General features: G+C 32.4%; 2 protein-coding genes across 2 annotated transcripts; one reads left to right on the forward strand and one right to left on the reverse strand.

Annotated features, from left to right (window-relative positions):
• Positions 1-2,528: 2,528 nt before the first annotated feature.
• LOC111900403 (glutamine synthetase, chloroplastic) lies at positions 2,529-3,015 on the forward strand. Its single transcript, XM_023896293.3, has 2 exons — positions 2,529-2,788; positions 2,912-3,015. Exons 1-2 carry the CDS (start codon positions 2,541-2,543, stop codon positions 2,958-2,960), a joined length of 297 nt encoding a protein of 98 aa, XP_023752061.1. The 5' UTR covers positions 2,529-2,540; the 3' UTR covers positions 2,961-3,015.
• A 15,451-nt stretch (positions 3,016-18,466) lies between these two features.
• Positions 18,467-21,171, reverse strand: LOC111900393 (tubulin beta-8 chain). Its single transcript, XM_023896278.3, has 3 exons — positions 20,671-21,171; positions 19,868-20,137; positions 18,467-19,391 (listed from the first exon to the last, which is right to left on the reverse strand). Exons 1-3 carry the CDS (start codon positions 21,062-21,064, stop codon positions 18,712-18,714), a joined length of 1,344 nt encoding a protein of 447 aa, XP_023752046.1. The 5' UTR covers positions 21,065-21,171; the 3' UTR covers positions 18,467-18,711.
• Between the last annotated feature and the right edge of the window lie 1,809 nt (positions 21,172-22,980).

Genomic DNA, 22,980 nt, shown 5'->3' on the forward strand with positions numbered 1-22,980 from the left:
CTTTATCTTTTCAGCTACGTATTTATATTTGCTTTTATGAATAAACCATAAAGTTATATATTAGCTTTTTCCAAACCATTTAAAAATTTAAATGGGAAATCTGTTAAAAATTCTTAATATTTTAGGTCACTTTACGGCTTAGTCTCAAATTAAATTTTGTTTACAAAAAATGATAGATTACCGGCTAAAACTTCGGATTAACCCTTCGTGGTTGGTTTCACAGATTTAGCCGGTATCTCGTCTTTTTTCGTTAATTAATCCAAATTTTGGGGCTTTTTCATTAATTAATCAAAATTTTAGGGCTTTTTCATTATTTATTACCAATAAACCAAAATATTTGGACTTTTCTGAAGATTACCTTTAAACTAATATATATATATATATATATATATATATATATATATATATATATATATATATATATATATATATATATTATGATCTAATTTAATATGTATTATTCCATGTCTTCTTTCTTATGCTCTTCTAGGCTTACCGTGTGTTTTTGTGGGTGTCGTCAAACCCATCAACAAAAAATCTCACTCACAAGCCTTGTTAACTCCATTCGATTTTCCAAAATTATCCATTCATAACTCTATAATCATCTTTCAATCTCCAAATAAAGAACGAAGAAAATCCTTGTTGATTACGTGGATGTCCCTATTACCTAACCATGATTTAAACCGTTGTTCCAACACTTGGATGTTCCTGTTACCTAACCATAACTTGAATCCTATTTCGAACCCATACACTATTTGCATTGTCCATAGTGTTGTTCACAACAAAATACGAATCCCACATGGTTTAACCACTGATACATTGGCTCAAGTCTTACATGACCCTTGTTTCCTTACAATAGGGCTTGAAAACCATGAAGAATGAACCATTAAGCTTAAAAAACTCAAAATAGGTAAAAAAATCAACTCGATATTATGTAGTGAAAACCATGAAGAATGTTAACTCTAATTGTAAAAAAAAATGTCAACAAGCTATCCATCATAAACTATTAAAATATTAATTTGGTATACCTACGAGCTACGGTTCCAACACTCGGATGTTCATATTACCTAACAATGACTCGAATCTTATTTCGAACCCATACACTAATGGCATTGTCCATAGTTTTGTTAACAACAAAATACGAATCCCACATGGTTTAACCACTGATACCTTGGCTCAAGTCTTACTTGACCCTTGTTTCCTTACAATAGGTGTAACATCCCGACTCCCAAGTATAATATTTAATTAATTTATGTTCTTGTTGTCTGATTAACTTGACGAGTTGGAGGCCCCAACTCGCCGAGTAGAGAGTGTTAATGGTCGCGTAATTTCTAGAGTCTACTCGACGAGTTAGAGGACCCCAACTCGGCGAGTATCAGCTGAGTGTGAAAACCCTAATTTTTAGGGTTTGTGTCCTATTTAAAGGACCTTAAGCCTTCATTTCCGCCTCCCTTATCATCTTAACACTCTGAGAGAAGCCCTAATTGAGCTATATGCTTGTAGGAGAGAAAGGGGGGCTAATATTGCATATTGTAGTGCATTTTTTGGAAGAAGATTGAGGAGAAAAGGGCTTGGGACGAGAAGAAAATCTTGGATCCATCAATAAGATTGTGTTCCGATCTTTATCAAAAAGATCATCATTTATTAGTTTTTGTCTTGCCAAAAACTAATGCATTCTGGAAGCCCCAAATAGACTAAAATGTAATAATGACAATTGTTGTGATGTTACGTTTAAGTAATAATGACAATTATTGTACTATCACACTAATTGTCATTATGACTTAAACGTAACATCACAACAATTGTCATTATTACGTTTTAGTCTATTTGGGGCTTCCAAAAAGCTTTACTTTTTGACCAAAAAAAACCCAATAAATGATGAACCATGTGGGATTCGTCTTACATTGGGGCTTCTATAGTGTTGTAAGGAAACAAGCGTCAAGTAAGACTTGAGCCAATGTATCAGTGGTTGAACATGTGAGATTCGTCTTCTATTGTTAACAACATTATGGACAACGCCATTAGTGTATGGGTTCAAGTCATGGTTAGGTAATAAGAACATCCAAGTGTTGGAACCACGGTTTAAGTCATGGTTAGTTAATAGGGACATCCACATAATCAACAAGGATTTTCTCCGTTCTTTATTTAGAGATTGAAAGATGATCATAGAGTTATGAATGGATAATTTTGGAAAATCGAATGGAGTTAACAAGGCTTGTGAGTGAGATTTTTTGTTGATGGGTTTGACGACACCCACAAAAACACACGGTAAGCCTAGAAGAGCATAAGAAAGAAGACATGGAATAGTACATATTAAATTAGATCATATAATATATATATATATATATATATATATATATATTAGTTTAAAGGTAATCTTCAGAAAAGTCCAAATATTTTGGTTTATTGGTAATAAATAATGAAAAAGCCCTAAAATTTTGATTAATTAATGAAAAAGCCCCAAAATTTAGATTAATTAACGAAAAAAGACGAGATACCGGCTAAATCTGTGAAACCAGCCATGAAATGATTAGGTGAAAATGGCTCAGTATTTGGCTCCTTCAGTGCAATGGCAAACAAGGTTAACAAAGAATGCAATGGAAACAAGCTCAATGACCTCAAAAATGTGGAACTCTGTGTCATTTAAGCAAAGCAAGAAAGGAGCATTTAAAAGCTCCACAAAATTTAGAATTTGTGCTTCATCAAGTGGAACTATTAACAGGGTTGAGGATTTACTAAACTTGGATGTTACTCCTTACACTGATAAGATCATTGCTGAATACATTTGGTACTTTCCTATTCCCTTTGTAAAACACAATTATATAAAACCCAAAATGACTTCTTTATTTCATTTTTTTGTAACCAAAAACATGACATATTCCATTTTTTTTTTTTTGATGTTTTGAAACAGGATTGGAGGTTCAGGAACAGATGTGCGCAGCAAGTCAAGGGTATGTTGACTTTTGATTACTTTAATTATTTATTTAAATAGTTTAAGAAAATAAATAAAAAGGTTATATTTTTAAATTGTTTCTTTCATTTTTAACGACATTTTTACTTTAATTTTTTGTATGCGGGGCCCACTCGTAGTGCTTTTACCCTATCCACCCCCTGTAACCCCTCTTCTCGTGCCTTCCATATCTCACGACTTTTCTTACTCCCGCGAACAAAAAATTCAGTTTCGTTCGTTGCCGCTCTATTCGTTGTCGTTCATGAGGAATATGCAAAAAAGGAGATGAAGATTGTAATAGAGAACAAGAAAAAACCCTAATTTTGAAAGTTGATCTTCACGGTTAGTTTGCTTCTTTGCTATTTTGCAAATTTGATCCCAGATCTACACGTATACATTTATGCATCTGGAACTTACAACCCAATGATGGGTTTGGGTCGTGGTGGTGGTTATGGGCAACCACCACCATATGGTGGTGGCTATAGGTAAAATTTCCGGTGAAGTATAAGGTAAGAAGTGAGAGTGAAAACCTTCCGGAATCTATGACGCCCAAAACACACGTGAAAAAAGAAATGATTTGGGCCCGAAAGTTTTATTTGGGATGTGTAAAGATGGAAATGTTTTTTTTTTTGTTAATGTATGATTGATTGTATGATGTAATATTGATTGATGGGGTTGATATTGTTAGATGTTGTGAAGGGTGTATACCAATACCATTGAGGAGGGAGATAAACATTTGAACAAAATTTGTGTTTTGTTATTTGTTGAAGTTGAACCATGTATTGTCAATAAATACAAGGGAGGGAGAAGGACTTGCACTATTTGCTATATACCGGGTAGCCTTAGGTATATTATGTCTTTAAACTCTTGAAATTGTTGAGGAGCGCATTCGGCTAGCGTTGTAGTTTTGTACAACTAGATCGGCCATTGGCCATATAACTTTTAAATTATGTGGCAAATTTTATATATTTTGTCCATATAATGATATCTTGTTCGTTAATACTTAAAGTTTCCAAAAAAAATTATTTTTGTCTTTGTTACAAATATTATATGTTCTTATTCTTAATATATTTTTCAAATTTGCAATAAAAAAAAAACTTTAGGTTTATCCCTGACGTTCAAGTCCTTAAATTTGTTAAATTTTATCTATTTATATTTTTTTACACTAAATATGTTTTTCAAATTTGAAATTAAAATACTTAAATTCATTAAATTTTGATGTTTTTATCCGTGAAAACCTGTTATAACAGATAACAATGGTGGAAAAAAAAACAAAAACAAAAATTTGGCAAATTATGGACATTAACGAATAAAAAATTATCACAAGAGACAAAATCAACAAAATTTGTCAAACTTAAGAGTTTCTATGTCAAAAGCCCATAAATTTGTTGTATCAGAACATATCGTTGCAACTTAATTTACTCCATGTTCGAATTTCATGCTGCATTGTGTAAATATATTGTTTGATGACTAATATTTTTATCATTAATAAGACAGAACCATTAAACCATTAATGTTATATTTTGTATATTAGTTGAAAAGTTAATTGATAGATGAAAAAACTAGTTGATAAAAAATTATGTTTTGATAAAAACTAGTTGATAAGCTAGCAGTAATATATAAAATGACATTTAGAATAATGTTTTATAATTAATTAAGGGTATATTTTAGAAATTTTAAAAAACTAGTGTAAGTAGTTTAGAAAAAAATAAATATATAAATAAAATAAAATAATTAACTTATAAGTTACTTTTTTGTTTGTTATATATGACAACTTAACAAAACTCAAAAAATAAACTATTATATTAACTAGCCGTAGCACATCAAGCACAATCTAAATTAGGTAATATGTGTGCGTATTTATTTGTAACATGGTCAAGTTGATCTGTTGATTTTTGTATGAAAATTAAAAATAAGCCCTTAAATGTTTGCATTAGCAATGGAACGGAAAATCTTTGCGACGGATAATAACATATTAGCGAGCCTTCTTTCGACATAGGTCATGTGCGGTCTCACACTCTTAGGCCCGACCCTGAGTATAACATTAATAACGAGAATATTACTTGTTAGATAGTATACCAACAGATTTTTAACTGAACTTTAAATAAATAAATAAATAAATAACGTTATAATGCCAATAATGCACAGAAAAAATATGATTAAACACAATTGTCAACTAAATTGTTGATGTCTTTGATGGAGAGAGCGCCTTGTAGCTTCACTTGGAAGAAAAGATTGCCAAGTACCCTTCATGTGAAAAGTAATATAATATTTTATTAGTAGTAATACTAGAGATACAAAACATTCACTTCCAATTATCTATAATAGAAAAATGGAAAGACTACATCACCCTTGGTATGTAAGATAGTTGATTTAGTTGAGTGCACCTAGACTTTTTAGCACTTGTGCCAAATCAAATTTGAACACAAATACGTTTTGATAGCAAAAACTACTAGGATTAACTGATTAAGGCAAGCCTGAATTATTATATTCATATTTTATTATTCTTTTTTGACATCAATTTTAAAAAGCATAACTCTGTCCACAGTAACAATAATTTTTTATTTACCAATCTCTTTAAACAAAATGGCAAAACAGTTATTACTCAAATCGAGGGAAGTTATTTAGTCCATAAAAGAAAAAGGCATTTAATATTTATGTATATAATAATTTATTCCGATATTATACATGTTCAGTTTATGTAATCCTAAAAAGGGTATTTGTGTCCATAAAACTATAGAAACATGTTTCTATTATATCATTTTTAATCCTGCAAATCACCAGAAAACGTTTATTATGCAATGAATAACAAAGTTTGGTCCGCTTATAATGATATTATTTATATAATGGAATTAAATCCCTGATTCTTTTAATAAAAAATATACCCCATCAACCAACCAACCTTGACCTGGTAACTGATGACATCCTTTGCTTAGATTATAAACAAATAAACATGTTATACATACATATATATATATATATATATATATATATATATATATATATATATATATATATATATATATATATATATATATTAAATTTACAAACTAGGCATATGTCATAAAATATTTTTATCAAATGTTGTCCAAAAGACTCTTATATATAAAAAAAAATTAAAGCGAATGACATAATAAAAACTATGAGACTTTATGAATAACTTAGTTACTTTTTTATTAAACATAACTTTTTTGGTATTGTTTGAATGTTAATATTACCAAATTTTTTAAAATGTTTTTATAGATTAAAAGGGTTAAATATTGATAAAAACAAGTTTCAAGAGGGAAATGAGTGTAAACTAACAAGATACAAAATAGTTAGGGTTTCATATTATTATTAAATGAGAAATACGTACAAGATACAATGAAAGGAAAAGGCATAATATAGCTAAGTGGCCAACATAAAACTTAATATAAAATAAAATCCAAAATCGTATTAGGCTAACACCCCCTTCAAATTCGCAATACAACATCAATAATCATTGACAGTTTGTCAGACAGAAAATGAAATCGAGGAGCAGTCAATGGCTTCATAAGGATATCAACAATCTGCAAAGTGGAAGGAATATAAGGAATGGAGATAATGTCCTTCTAGATATGATGTCATGTGAAATTACAATCAATCTCAATGTGTTTTGTGCACTCATGAAACACTAAATTCTTGGCAATCATTATCGCACTCTCGTTGTCACAATACAAAGGGGTTGGTTGAGAGATGTGAACGACAATATCTGCAAGAAGTCATCTTAACCAAACAATCTCACAAGTAGCAATAGTCATGGCTCGATACTCAAATTTTGTAGAAGTTCGAGAGACAACATCTTGTTTCTTAATATTCCATGATATCAATGAATCTCCAAGAAAAACACAATACCGAGTAGAGGACTTACGATCATAAATATCATCAACCTAATTAGCATCGCTATAGGTATGCAGCTCAAGAGAGGGTGTAGATAGAAACACAAGGGTGTGGAACTAAGTACCACTAAGATTTCTCAAATACGAAGAACAACTCCCCAATGAAAAGTAGAAGGGGCAGCGACAAACTAGCTAACCATATGAACTGCATGAGCAATATCTGGTCTAGAGACAGTTAGGTAAACGAAACTCCTTACAATGGTACGATAAAGACTTGGATTTGATAAGGGGACACCATCAGATGGAGAATACTTTGCATTACTCTCTATAGGCGTATCAACTGTCCGATTATCCCTCAGTCATGCGCGTTCAAACAAATCTGAAATATACCTCATTTGAGATAAAAGATAACCCTTTGGAGACGGAGCAACTTCAATCCCCAAGAAATAGCATAGCAAACCCAAGTCTTTCATAGCAAAACGGTGAGCCAAATCACACTTTAAAGACTCTATACCATCATAATCATCACCATTAATAATCATGTCATCAACATATAAGGAAAGAATAATCCGACCAATGCACATACATCAAACAAATAGAGCCGAGTCATGGTTACTTGGTTGAAAATCAAGCGAAGTAATCACCATAGAAAATTTCTCAAACCAAGAACGAGGGCTTATTTGAGGACATATAGTGTTTTTCGATGTCAATAAACTTCACCTGGTTGGTGAGAAATACAAGGGGGAGGAGACATGTATACTTCCTCATGAAGATCACCATTCAAGAGCGCATTATTGATATCCATCTGATAAATCATCCATTGGCGGATGGAAGAAACTGCAATCAAGGTGCAAACAGTTGTCATTTTTGCAACATGAGCAAAAGTCTCCTCGTAATCCATACCATACTTTTGCGTATACCCTTTTCGCAACAAGTCAGGATTTATAACGCTCAATGGATCCATCAGACTTTGTTTTGATTTTATTTACCCAACAATAACCCATCGTGTGCTTTCCCAGTGGAAGCGGAACCAGATGCCATGTATGAGTCTGATAAAGAGCTACAAGTTCCTAAGTCATAACGGTCTGCCAAAGGGGATCAGAAACAACCTCTTTGTAGGATGTTGGACCAGAGAGACAATATACATTAGCAATAAAAGAGGCAACCATTGGTGAGTAAGAGGAAAAGAAAAAGTCAAGAAGCTTTGTGGGCTTCTTATTATAATAAGGCCTCGATGGTGGGGGCTCCTCCCATGTTGCATCATGTGACTAAACAGGAATACTATAGAACGGAATGTGCTCCAAAAATGTGACATTACGAGAGAAATATAATTTCTGATTTGATGGATCATAACACCAATAACCTCTCTGACCAATATCGTATCCCAGAAATACAAAAAGGGCTAATGTTGAAGAAAATGTATTTCTCTCTACATGAGGCTTCAAGACAAAACAGGTACACCCAAACACTCATAATGATGAATAATCTGGAAGTTGCCCAAACAACATTTCATAAGGAGACTTCTCTGAAGTGTGCGCAGTAGGAATGTAGTTAATCACATAAGTGGCGGTATGAACTGAAAGATCTTGTATGCCCATAAGTCATTATAGAATAATATTGCTAATAATATATGATCCTATAGGGTCACAACTTATAACAAGTTACCATCAATTGATTATTTATTCGTATAATTTAATTATTTATAAATATATCAACACTTGTATTTAATTGGAAAATTATTATTTCATGGAAATAATATTATACTAATTGGGAATTTATTATTTATGGAAATAATATTTATTGTAGAAATAATAACTTATGAAATATATCACAAAAAATGATTATTTATAAGTTATATTTATATCTTAATAAACTAGTTAGAGTTTATTTATGTAAAATGTAGTTATATATAAAAGAGATTTTTATATGTATATGTGACTAGTTATATGTCATATATATCTTGGAAACACTTTATATAAATGATAGGTTTTTATATAAAGTTGTTATATATATATATATATATATATATATATATATATATATATATATATATATATATATATATAGAGAGAGAGAGAGAGAGAGAGAGAGTCAAGATCAAATAAGAAGAAAATTTTTGGTAGGAAGGTAAGAAGTTTTTTTCTACATATTTTTTTCGCGAACAAACAAAATGAATCATTAGATGATTCATTTGTAAGATGATTCACAAGAAAAAATTCTCAAAAAAACATCTCGATGATTCATTTATATAATGATTTTGTTGTTATTCACTAAAATTGTCATAAAAGTGAATTTTTTCTTAATTTACTTAAAATAGAATCATATAGATGTTTTTTTGAGAATTTTTTCTTATGAATCATCTTACAAATGAATCATCTAGTGATTCATTTTTTTTTGTTCGTCAAAAAAATATGTAGAAAAAAAACTTCTTACCTTCCTACTAAAAAAAATTTCTTACCGGATTTATATCCTATATATATATATATATATATATATATATATATATATATATATATATATAAACATGTATCATCTAGTCATAAGTCTATAGAGAATCCATTTGTTCCATTCTTTGTACATAGGTCCGAAATTTTAGGAAGAGATAAGGCATGCACGACCTTTTGATTATTTTATTCTACATGCATGCTTGTCCTCATAACCCATGCTTAAACTTGCTTTATGTAAGGTCCTTTACTAGATTTTCTCTTAATAAAAGGCTAAGGGATTAAGACATGATAGGGGAAAAATTCAAGAGCATCGTGCTCTCTATGGGGCTGCTAAATTTTGAAGTTAAAGTTCCTCTTTTCTCCTCCATTATCTTGCATTTTGATGTCAGATTAAGTCCCTTTGTTGCTTCACATTTGAGCATATATTTGGTATATATTTCAATGGCTTATGAACAACAAACACAAATGTATACTAACATATCTTGATGGTTCTACTCTTGCTTTGGTGGATACTTTTAGAGAGCTCTTGTTTTAGAGTTTCATGTCATCTTCATCAACTTCCAACCTCCCATGAGGATCAAAGTCTTCAAAGGTTGTTATGCTTTCTCTTCTATGGTTGTTTTAATCTTTCTAACTCGTGCAAAAATGATCATTGGTGGGAATAAAACTAGTTTTATTTTTGTTCAAATCTTAAGTCTTCTGTTGCATGGTTTATGTTTTTGAAACTATTTTTGAATAAAAACCCAACATGAACAACTTCTCCCCAAAACATATTGGGAACTTGAGCTGAAAGTAGCAAGGATCTTGCAGTTTCTAGGAGATGTCAATATTTTCTTTCTGCAACACCATTACGTTGAGAGGTGTCTATACAAGATGACTGATGCACAGTGCCATTAGATGCCAATAACTGTTTAAAATCATTAGAGGTAAAACACCCTCCCAAATCACACCGAAGACATTTCATAATAGCAGAGTGTTGAGTCTTGACAAGAGCTTTGAAGTCGCTATATATGGTAAAAAAGCCAGACATGCGCTTCATAAAATAAACCCACGTATAACGAGTGTAATCTTTAATGAATGAATCATAATAGTTGGCACCCGATTTAGAGGTAATCGGAGATGGACCCCACACATCAGAATGCACAGTATCAAATGGAGCAACATAACGAGTGACATGTTTATCAAACGGTAAGGCAAAAAAAAAAATCCCAGTCTACACCCACAACAATCAGAAATATAATTATTTTTCAAAGAACCTAACACACTAGTGGAAACCAAAAACTGTAAACGTGTAACGTCCCAAAATTACTAAGTAAATTTTTTAAAGTCAAACAAAACAACCGTTCATTTATTCCAAAAGCTCATCAAACTATAGAAAAATATCAAATAGTTATCAGAGTACAAAAGTCATCAAATATGAAACACCGGTGGATGAGATGCAATCACGCCGAGCTATTCTCTTTGGAACTGGAAGTACTTGAGATATAAACATAAACCATAAGCAGCAGCGTACTGTGGTGGCTTAAAAGACGGAAATTAAGGACGTGAATGAGACTGTCCAAAAGACCTGTTATGTTGTGGAGGCTAAGACTGTGCAGGTGATCTTGCTTTGGTATTGTTGTTGGTTTCCCTTGTTTATAGCAACGGACAATTTACCTTCTAATGATTCTTCTTCTTACAAAACCCAATGCAAAATAAAGTCCAAAATCTCAATACAAAATAAAACCCAATACAAAATAAAGTTCAAAATCTTATTAGGCTAGCAATGAGTTCCTCAACGAAACTTGAATTTGCTGTTTATAAATTAATATATTTTCAAACTTAAGCTATATTTATTGTATTAGTTGAAAATTAGTTGCAAAAGCTAGGTGCTAAATTGTAAATTAATTGATAAAAAATAATATTTGTTAAAAGTCGGCTAATAAACTAGCTAAATATATAAAATGACATAAAAAATATTTAGGACGAAGAATTTTTTTTTTTATAAATAATTAAGACCATGAAAAACTTTTCTAAATAGGTTTTTAAAAAACTAGTTTATAAACTATTTTTTTTAACTTATTCAAAAAACTAGATAAAACTCATCGTCGTGTCTATATTTTTATACTTTGTGGTGACTTTTCCCTTTATATATTAACTAGACTAGACGATTGTGTTCAATAATAAAATTAAATAGTAAAAATATAATTAGATGTATCTCGTTAGAAGAAGTAATTTTATTGTTATTGATGAACTATATAAAAAAGACTTAATAAAAAGGTTAGAAAATTCAAAGTTTGTAGTACTTGTATAATATTTTGACGTGTTAAAAGAGGAATTCAACCCAATAAGCAAAAGCCTTAGAAATCAGATTGGGGAGCAAACGCAATGAATAAGCCCAGAAAAGAGACCAAGTCTAACAAGTAAACCTACATTATTGGGCTGTTGGCTTTATTACTAAATCCGACATTTAAACAAAACGTTTATTGAATTTTAATAATACAATTTTATTTCTTTTTGAGGAGATGAGTCATTCTATAGTCTACACTACAAATTAATAAAACTTGCCTGTTTCAAACTCGAAAACGAATGTTTAATGAGCTATAAAATGATTAAGCGTCCTCGTGACAAATTCAGAATGTGCCACGAAGATAATACGGTTTATATGTTTTCTTTTATAAAACTAGTAAAAATTGCAAAAATGGTCCCTGTGGTATGCATTTTTTGGGGGTTTTAGTCCAAACAACGATTTTTTTTGGATTGGTGGTCATTTTTAGCTAATTCTGTTGCGTTTTTGGTCCCTCTGAATAGTGAAATGACTTTAATACCCTTGAAATATTTATTTTCCATTTTTCTTTCATTTATTTTAAATCTAATACTAATTTATTTATTTTAATAATTAAAAAATAAAAAGGATCTCTCTCTCCCTCCCTCTCTCTCTCTCTCTCTCTCTCTCTCTCTCTCTCTCTCTTAATCATCACCTTCATCTCACCATCCCCCACAATTCACCTCACTGACAGATAATGCTTCAATGGTGTCTTCACCCCCAAAACCCACTTTGATTCTCAATGTCTTTTTTTTTTTTTTGCCATTCTTCAATGATGAAATCAAGTCTTCGAAGAATCTGATTAAACATATCCATCTTTGTCGTCATCTGAAACCCTTCTCAGATATGTTCATATCAAGCCCTAGGTGAAGAAATCAACTTTGTGAGACTCACGATCGATGGATTCAGCAAGTCTCAGATATGTTTATATCAAGCCCTGTGCATCGTAGTTGTCAAAATTAGGTTTTCAGAAAGTGAAACGGCAGTAAATAGTAAGCAAATACAGGAGAAAAAGGATAAGGAGCACCGACAAGCTCCTCCTTGGTCTATTTGTTCGTCATCGAGGGTCCAATTAAGGGGAAGCAGAACAAAACGACAACAAATAGTGAGAGGGTGACTGCAATCGGTGGAAGAAGGAAGAGTAGTCGGTTCTTCCGGTGAGCTCCTTCTCTCGGTATTCCAACCTTCGATGGTGCAACTGTCATACGGGGTGATTGTGGTGGTGTTTAATCAGTTGTGAGGAGGGCTTAGCCGGTAGAAGATTATTTCCCTTTTTCGACAACCCTTGTGCGCCCTTTTTCTCTTCTCCGGTAATCACAAACGCAGGGAAGCAGAGCAGCAGTAGTTGTGCCGGACAGGAGGTGTTTGGTAGCCGGAGTTGATGAAATTAAAGGGAATGGGAGGAGGGTTGCCATCGTTGGTGAAGGTCACTGGTTTTTCTTCTTCTTTGGCCAGAGGTTAAGAGAGAGATAGAGAGAGAGGCACTCTAATTTTTTTAATAATTAAAATGAATAAATAATAATTAAATTTTAAAGAAAATGAATTTAAAAATAGAAAATAAATACCCAAGGGTATTAAAGTCATTTCAGTTTACCGAAGGACCAAAAACGCAACAGAACTAGCTCAAAAGGACCATCAATCCAAAAAAGTCGTGGTTTGGACTAAAACCCCCAAAAAATGCATACCACAGGGACCATTTTTGCTGTTTTGTCAAAATTTTATGGCAAAACTTTGAAAAGTTAAGGAGGAACCAAAGAGACTAAACTGCACAAATGGTCCCTGTGGTTTGCTCAAAATTGACACTTTGGTCCAAAAAAGTTTGCACTAGCATCACAGGTCCAAAGTTTTCATTTTGTTGCGAGTTTGGTCCAATTTGCTTTGAACTTTTTCATAATGACGATTTTGCCCTTACTTTTTCTTTTTTAGTTTTTTATTTATTTAAATACTTTTATGTTTAAAAGAAGAATAAAAAAAATTGTTTTTGCCATTTTACTTTAATAATTTTTTTATAAAGAAAAAAATAAATAAAATCTGGCTTCATACCATTACACCCTAATCTCCATTGCCCGTCACCACTAACTAGACACCATACCCCTATTTTTCACCAGATCTTCATTGGAGATGAAGGAATCAGAGATGATCGTGATGAAGGCCACCGCCCACAACAATTCTTTGAAGATAATTTCCTTCTTCAAGTTTCTCTTTTTGAAACGGAAAATCCCATAGTTCTTTCTACCAACAAGAGTTGAAGAAGAAGTAGTTTCTTTAAATGTCTGGAATTCAAGTTTTGGTTAGTCATAAATCTCTCTTGCCCCCACACAAGAAGCCACGACAGGTCTCTTCTTTCTTTTTGTTGAACTGTAGAGAACAATACATGGAATAAGAGGTCATCGATTAATCAGCCCCATAAAACAAAATCGAATCACAAGAGAACAAAAACATATAAGAGATTTTCCATGGTCTTTGGATTTCTGATTAGAGCCACATATTGCTCTTCAAAAGAAGTTAGTCAAACCCCTCAAAATGTATTTCATATATTTCATTAAAAAATCATCATCTTACTGAACCAGAAAAAGAAAATAGGTTTAACACCAAACCAAAAATCAAAAACGAATTGATCTTTATATTCAAAACAGAAGAAGAAACACATGTGATTCATCAATTCCAGATATCTAAATTCCTGTATCGATCAGAAGGGGTAACTCGATAAAGAAAATGGGACTTACCAAATCAAAGAAGGAGCAGTAGTCGGTACTATTGATCGGAGGTCTGGAGCGGAGATCGAAGATCGGAGAAAGGGCGCCGATATGGAGATGATTTCCAGAGAAGTAAGAGAGAGAGAGTGAGAGAGAGAGAGAGGTGGGGTGGGGTGGGGTGGTGTTTGGTGGGTTATTAGCTGTATATTTATTTTTAATTTTTAGTATTATTTTTTTAATCTGAAAATCAGAAAAGCAAATAAGAAAAAAAGAAAATCATATTAGCAGGGGTAAATCCGTTATTTTGAAAAAAGACATAATAGATTGGACCAAAACGCAACAAAGTGAAAGTTTTGAACCTCTGGTGCTAGTCTAAACTTTTTTGGACCAAAGTGACAATTTTAAGCAACCACATGGACCATTTGTGCAGTTTAGTCAACCGAAAATAACAAAGTGTTAAAACTTTTATGGCAAAACTTAGAATAATAGAAAATATGCCGATCATAACACTTTTGTGCTTTAGTGTATATATATATATATATATATATATATATATATATATATATATATATATATATATATATATATATATATATATATATATATATATATATTAGGTAGTATATACATATGTTTTAAACAAAAAAAACAATAAGTTTTCTTACGTTGGTTGTGCCACTTACCCCTCTCCTATCGATATATATTTGTGCATCATTACATATTAAAATTTTCGAATTGTATCAATCACAAGATGATTTTTTTTTAGACATCTACGTTTGTTTTTTTCAACGTTAATTATCGAATTAAAGATAAAAAATCATACTAAAATTGCTATCATTATAGTACATATTATATAACACCGCTTGAATGGTTTAAAACTAGAGATGATACCTTCAAACAGTTGACACAAAAAAAAAATTTGTTGACATGTTCCTTTCCCTAATATGTCGCAATGTTCTTTAAATAAATATCGACTATGATTTGATTGATTTGATAAGGACATAAAGTTAACTTCTTAATTAGTGTTTTTGGTTGAATCCTAAATCTTGAACAACTATTATTACTTACTCATATTTTTTTTTCAAATTCTAACAATATTAGTTTTGTTTTAGCTGAATTTATTGTTGGTAATTTTAGTGTCTTTATTTTAATATGATTGGAATTAACATGTGTGCCAATTTAAACTATGATCTATACAAGGTAGGTGGTGCAGAGTATACTTATATAAGACAACTTTGATCGTGAACATGATGAAAAACGAGGGCTAAAGGAAGAGTCCTTGTCACCTTAAAACATATATAGAATTTTCGATCTAAAAGGCAATGGAAAAACATGATCAGAGTGAAGGAAAGTTAACAAAATATGAAAATTTTGGGTATGCTCGAAGGCAACTCAACCTGCCTTGCAACTGAAACTGATTTACAAACAAAATTGTCTCGACAATCTAAACTACATTGGCAGCATGGAACCAAGTTGGGGCATTTTTTCTACTGTTTAATTTTCATTTTATATTTGTCGATCTTATCCAGATTTGGGATTAATCAGAATATATACTCATATTTCGATATTCGAACCTTCTCAAGATCTCAAACAACTATATATTCTCTGATACCATACACTGTTCTGTGTCTGAAACGTTAAGTGTTCTAACAAATTATTCCTAACTAATTTTTTTTGTTAACAATGTCAATACAAATATGATACACACATGATCCCTAAGAAATGCATGTTCATTGATTATCACACACTACTTTCTCGCCCTTTTTTCTAACGTCACTTATGTTCTTCCTTTATTTTGAGCAGATCATGTTAGATCTTCTCTTCTAATAAAAGACTCTTTACACATGTCACATGTCGTTTTCTAAGCATATACTTTGCCACGTGTGATCTTTTGGTTAATATATCCCATCAGACTATCCTCTAAAATAGGCTATATATCAATTTGATTAAATGATATTTTCTGTAAATCCCAAAAATTCAGGAATCAATTTATCTCAATTGTCTTCAACCTAATAAATCAAGATTGAAATTTAAAATCAACAACCAATGCTTTATTCTCTTTGTTTTCGTCTCCAACTACGCCCTCTGCTTCTCTGATACACCATTAATTTACTCTCTCCGAAAACCCTAGAAATTTTACTATGCCACCACCTTCTAGAGTTCTGAGTTTCCAATCAGATCATCGTAGCCTCACGACCCCATCATTGCATTGGCATATCTTCACTGTTGCAGACACACATCGTCGCAGCCCCACCAGGACACCCTACCGTCACCTATGTGAAACATCATGTAGGTGTTTTCTGTTTTACTTTTCCCGAATTTCGATTAAAATTATTCATCTACGGAACATAGAATTTAGAATAGAATAGGAGGTGGACTCATCTATTCCCACAGCTGATTGTTCTTGGTTCCACCTAAGAAAAATTTATATTAATGCACAAAAATGATAGTTGTGACGATATTAGGTTTGATTTTATGCAAATGTTTTAACCATAATCTTTCATTGGTAATTCAATATCTATAAATGTTCTTTTAATGTGTTATATATATATATATATATATATATATATATATATATATATATATATATATATATATATATATATATATATATATATATATATATATATATATATATTATTCATCAACTAAATTAAAGCAATTTGTTTTAGGTCAAAAAGTCAAATTGATGTTGCAAAAGAAATATTTACGAAGGTTCATAAAGTTGCTCCGTCATGCTTGTTGTTGAAAAATAAAATTAAGCAATTATTTAGAATTACTTCATTCTTTGTGTTATCGTAGGTTTAAAATTTTCAAGAGAGTGTTTTTAAGCCTCTTTTATGGTCTCTCTCTCATTCTAACAAATTGGGATTTTAAGAGTTGAAATAATTGTATGACCTTTGGGGGTTTTCAAGTAAGTGGCCTTATGTTTATAATCAAAAAAGTTTTTTTTTTTTTTTTTTTTTTTTTTTAATTGAAGAGTATATATTCCTTTTGGAAACAATAATAGATCATTTATCCTCCTTATAATAAACAAAATCATGTTGATAATCCTTCTTAAATTGTTACTCTGAATGTATATTTTTCGAAAATTCCCTTAAAGTTGATAGTTAAAGGTCCTCTGGCGACTGGCTCAACTCCTCCATTGCCCAATACCCAACACCTGTGCTTAAGCCACTCAACCATGAAGTGCTATTGATATTTATTTTTTTATGGATCCTATTTCTATAAAAAAAATGATGATAATATTGATATAGTATCTTTTTAAAATTTATATTGCAGTTCATGAGCTGTAATTGGTGAAACATTGCAGACAAAACATCAACATGACTGTGATCTGACAAGAAATTTGCAAGAATAAAACACCACTTGCCCCAAAGGAAGAAGAGAAGTGTGGAAGCGATTAAAGCACAAAGGGGAAAATATCGTCTATCTTACCCACTCGACTTAATTTTTTGGATAAAGATATGAATGGATCGAGTAAGAGGTATTAAGTAGTAGTATCAAACGCTCTAACTCGGACCACTTGAGTCTAATATATGTATGTTATGTTTAGTGTGGATGATGAAACAATATTTGTATCTACAACCTGAAATTCTGTCTCAAGCTTCTATCATCACCCATTTCATTTTAATTTGAAAGAAACTATTGTTTTTAAAACTATTCACTAAAATAATCATGAAATGGTCCTTTTTAACAACACATAATGAACATTATTGAGAATATAAGCAAATGACTACGTAACCCATGATATTCCATTATTAATCAGTGATATGAATGTTTTGTATGACATAAACTCGTGAATGGAACATGATGGAATAGAAAGAAAAAAAAAGCATGAAGCTCAATCTGTTCGATTTTCTTAGAAGAGAAAGTTGGGGACCACGTGTTAACTTTTTCATGGCAAGTATTGGCCTGATTCGACATTGTTTACAAACTTGCATAATTTTTTACAAGTACAACTACTCTAATTTTATTCTCACGTTTGATGCTCGTGAAATGAATTTATATTTGTACATTATAAGTTTATACAATGATACGGATGTTTAACGAATTGCTTACCTCTCTCTCATACCTATTTTCCTCTTTGCACTTATAAAGTTTTTGTTATTTGTTCTAAGAAATCTCTGCTAGGCCATCTTATATGCTTGGGAAAGGGAAAGTATTTTAAATCAAACTTTATCAATATAAAATTATACTTAACAACTCAATAGCCAAATTTCTAATATTTTGATTCATTTAATATACTCTTCAACAACCTACATTGATACGTTGTACTTTATATATTTCAGTATTTTAGAAACAGTACATTTAAGTTACTAACTCATCATGAGGCACACCAACCAAAGACCTTAAATAAAGTAAAAACTCCATCACAAAAACCACCTACCCAACACACTCAACATTCAACAAAACAAACACTAAATATTCAAATCCAATCCCACAACATTTCATTCTAACCTTCTTCCTCGTAGTCAACACCTTCCTCCTCATACTCACCTTCCTCATCAGCAGTCGCATCCTGATACTGCTGATACTCAGAAACCAAATCATTCATATTACTCTCAGCTTCGGTGAACTCCATCTCATCCATTCCTTCACCCGTATACCAATGCAAAAAAGCCTTCCTCCTAAACATAGCAGTAAACTGCTCACTCACACGCCTAAACATCTCCTGAATAGAAGTCGAGTTCCCAATAAAAGTGGAAGCCATTTTAAGACCCGTTGGAGGAATATCACAAACGGTTGACTTGACGTTATTAGGAATCCATTCAACAAAATAAGACGAGTTTTTGTTTTGGACATTGATCATCTGTTCATCCACTTCTTTGGTGCTCATTTTGCCTCGGAACATTGCCGAGGCAGTCAGGTATCGTCCGTGGCGAGGGTCCGCGGCGCACATCATGTTCTTCGCGTCCCACATTTGTTGTGTGAGTTCCGGGACGGTTAGGGCGCGGTATTGCTGGGACCCGCGGGAGGTCAGAGGGGCGAAACCGACCATGAAAAAGTGGAGGCGCGGGAACGGGATTAGGTTGACCGCCAGTTTACGGAGGTCGGAGTTGAGTTGACCCGGGAACCGGAGGCAGCAGGTGACACCGCTCATGGTGGCTGAGATTAGGTGGTTTAAATCTCCAACTGTTGGTGGCAGGGACCCACAAAAACCATAATCAGTTTATTATATATATTTTTTATTTAAGGAAAATTTTTATAGGACCAGAATTGCAAAAATCAGATAAACTCAGGTACCAAAAAGGTAATTTACTTTAAAACACTTTTAGATGGGAAAGTATTTTTTTTTTTTTTTTTGGGTTTCGTGTAAAGAGGGTTTAGTAAAATGAAGCAACCCATCACGTGAAAGGCTGAATCTTGACAACTGTTTGGATAAAAAAAAAAAGAGAGATAGAAAGAATCTTTGCTTATGTGGGAATCACATGTCTTGACGACTACAACACGAAATGCTTTGACTAACTACAACTACAAATCTGATCAAGAATCAACCATATAATAAATATGGTTGTTTTGAAATGTCAAGAAACTCGTACACTTATTAAACATTGGTTAGATTTTCTTTTTTAATAAATGTTGAATCTTGGGGAGTATATTGGACTTACAGCTGGGTGTAGTGAGCTTAAGTGTGCGGAAACAGATGTCATACAGAGCTTCGTTGTCAAGAACCATGCATTCATCTGCGTTTTCAACCAGTTGATGAACTGATAAAGTTGCATTGTAGGGCTCCACCACTGTGTCGGAGACTTTGGGGGAAGGGAAAACTGAGAAAGTGAGCATCATCCGATCGGGATATTCTTCCCTGATCTTGGATATCAGCAAAGTCCCCATCCCGGAGCCTGTTCCTCCTCCCAATGAATGGCATACCTGAAACCCTGTTAACAACAGGAAACATCAAATGCTATCAACGTCAGTTTATTCCCTAATTTTGGGGGTGGAGGTGGGAAACTGTAATCGAATCATGGGAAGAAGTGAGTGGCATTTCTAGTCATACATGTACTACCTTGAGATTGTACTAATCATGTTCCCTTTGAGGGATCTAAAATTCTAATGATTTGAAAATGAAAAAAATGCATGAATCGATAGAAGATAACTGAAAATATTCCAATCTATAATTGACGTAAGGAAAGCACAAATCAAATGACGATAATTGCAATGTTATAGCTGATTTATAAAGACGTATCGAGAGCAGTAGATCTTATTATTGGACCCTAGTTTTCCAGAGAGTAAAATCGTTGCAACACTAAAATCAAAATGCTAAGGCCGTTCCATCATCAAATCGTGCTAGAAGTAAATTCAAAAACTAAACATGCATGATGCATCCGTAACTACATGGATCTCATCGGAGAACATCCAGTAATTGAAATGAATTGCAAATACGAGAGAGATAGAGAGAAAGAGAAGTAACCTTGGAGGCAATCGCAGTTTTCGGCTTCTTTTCGAACAACATCGAGAACAGAATCAATAAGTTCTGCCCCTTCTGTATAATGTCCTTTCGCCCAGTTATTGCCGGCACCAGACTGTCCAAACACAAAGTTATCAGGGCGGAAGATCTGACCGTAGGGACCAGATCGGACGCTGTCCATGGTACCTGGTTCAAGGTCCATGAGGATTGCGCGTGGAACAAACCTCCCACAACTGGCTTCGTTGTAGTAGACATTAACCCGCTCGAGCTGAAGATCCTGATCACCGCTGTAACGTCCGGTGGAGTCGATGCCATGCTCAGCGCAGACTACTTCCCAGAACTTGGCTCCGATCTGGTTGCCGCATTGTCCGCCCTGAATATGGAGGATTTCTCTCATGATTTTGTTGGGGATTTAGATGGAGAGAAAGCGAGCGAGTATCTGTTGTGTGTGTGTGTGTGTTTTCAGGAGAATTAGGAGGAGGGTTTATATACACGAACGGGGGCGGTATCCTTCTTCCGAGAGGGAGATTTAAAAGCTCTTTTGGAATCACATGCTTCAAGAAAACCCGGTTCGGTAACAATACATGGGTAATTTTGTAATTTTATTGGGTTACTTTTTTTTTTTCTTTCTTTTTTATTGGGTTGCTATACTCAAGCCTTTAGATGAGATGATTTGTTGCCAAAATACAATTCTAATGGGCGAAGAATGTTAACAACATCAAGGACTATAATTTATCTCACTGTGAGTATTCAAGTCTTGTGGCAGACATAATTGGATATTAGGTATTAGTTTAAAAGTAGAATAGATCGATTAAAAAAATATAAATTCATTTATTTTGTTTTTATAATCTCTAAAGCTCATACAATATACTTTTAATTTTTTATTTTCTGCCAGAAAAACAAAAAATTAGTACAAGGTAGAATTTTTTTTTTGTTTATTTTTTTTTTTTTGTTTTTTGAAAAAGCTCATAGTTTTCAAAATAGTTCAAGATTTTCGAACTTGTTCTAGTTTTCGAAAATACAATGCTAGTGATTTTCAAACTAGTTGAAGATTTTTTAGGGTACTAGCAAATAATAACATACTTCTATTTTTGCAAAATGGTTTCGAAGAATGAATTTCGTCACATATTTACGAAGATATAAGGTATTTTACTTTTCAAAGGGTAATTTTCGAAACTATAGATGACATCACCTTAAATAGAGAAGAGCACTTTGGAAAATTAATTCATATTCAAAAATCCGCTACTCTAGAATATTAGCCTTTGTAATGCATTTGAAAACATTAGTACATCTTCCAAAATTCATATTTTTGAAGATCATAATCAGATTCTGATATTTTAAAAAAAATGCTTAGGATGTGAGAAACGTCTTTTTTTTGTTGTGTTAACGTGGTCAATATCTTTTTTTATATAAAAATATATTTTATATGTGTCATAGGTACTCCAATGAGTAAAAAACATTCTTCGAATGCAATTAGATATTACCTTTGAATCAATTAGCATTCAACATATTTGGTACACCCTCTAAGTGTTTAAATAGTCTTTGAACAATTTAGGAACCATATTTTATATGAACTATTAAGATGTTTGAAAGATTAGTTTTATCAAACAATAACTTATATGATCTTGTAATACATTTCATCTAACATCCTTTTAGGTAAACTCAATCGATAGAAATTTTTCATTGAGAAATTGGCTTGAATTCTTTTACAGAAACGTCAAAGAAACATTAAATCCAAGTCTTTCATATGTTAAAAATGAATTTTGATGTATTAAGACTAAGTAGTTTTATTTGACGAATTAATAAAGACAAAATTGCAAAAATGGTCTCTGTGGTATGTAAAATTTTGGGGTTTTAGTCCAAACAGTAACTTTTTTGGTTTCGTAGTTATTTTGGAGTGGTTTGTATGTGAAAATGGTCCCTCCGAAAATTGAAATGACTATAATACCCTTGGGGTATTTATTTTTCATTTTTTTTAATTTAATATTTATTTATTTATTTTAACAATTAAAAAAATAATAGAGGACCCACCTCTCTCTCTCTCTCTCTCTCTCTCTCTCTCTCTCTCTCTCTCTCTCTCTCTCTCTCTCTCTCTCTCTCTCTCTCGACCTTCCGTTCTCAACTGATTCATCTATAAAGAAATCAAGCTTTTTTTGTACTTGAATAACAGGAATCGACATTGAAACCACTGTTATCAAGGTTTGAAATTGATGCACCCTTGAAGAACAATCGTACAAACACACATCTGCTTCAGTTACAAAATTTCACTCAGATACAACCAATGAAAATAAGAAGAAATAGATAAAGAACAAG

This window comes from Lactuca sativa, chromosome 6 (assembly GCF_002870075.4).
Source record: "Lactuca sativa cultivar Salinas chromosome 6, Lsat_Salinas_v11, whole genome shotgun sequence".
NCBI classification, from domain to species: Eukaryota; Viridiplantae; Streptophyta; class Magnoliopsida; order Asterales; family Asteraceae; genus Lactuca; species Lactuca sativa.

Bases quoted from the DNA above. Each gene is read 5' to 3' on its own strand.
- LOC111900403 (XM_023896293.3), top strand. From the start codon at position 2,541: ATGGCTCAGTATTTGGCTCCTTCAGTGCAATGGCAAACAAGGTTAACA. The intron at 2,789-2,911 runs GTACTTTCCTAT...GTTTTGAAACAG, and splicing joins ATCATTGCTGAATACATTTG to GATTGGAGGTTCAGGAACAG.
- LOC111900393 (XM_023896278.3), bottom strand. From the start codon at position 21,064: ATGAGAGAAATCCTCCATATTCAGGGCGGACAATGCGGCAACCAGATC. The intron at 20,138-20,670 runs GTTACTTCTCTT...TGTTGTTAACAG, and splicing joins AAACTGCGATTGCCTCCAAG to GGTTTCAGGTATGCCATTCA. The intron at 19,392-19,867 runs GTAAGTCCAATA...TGCCACCAACAG, and splicing joins TAAGCTCACTACACCCAGCT to TTGGAGATTTAAACCACCTA.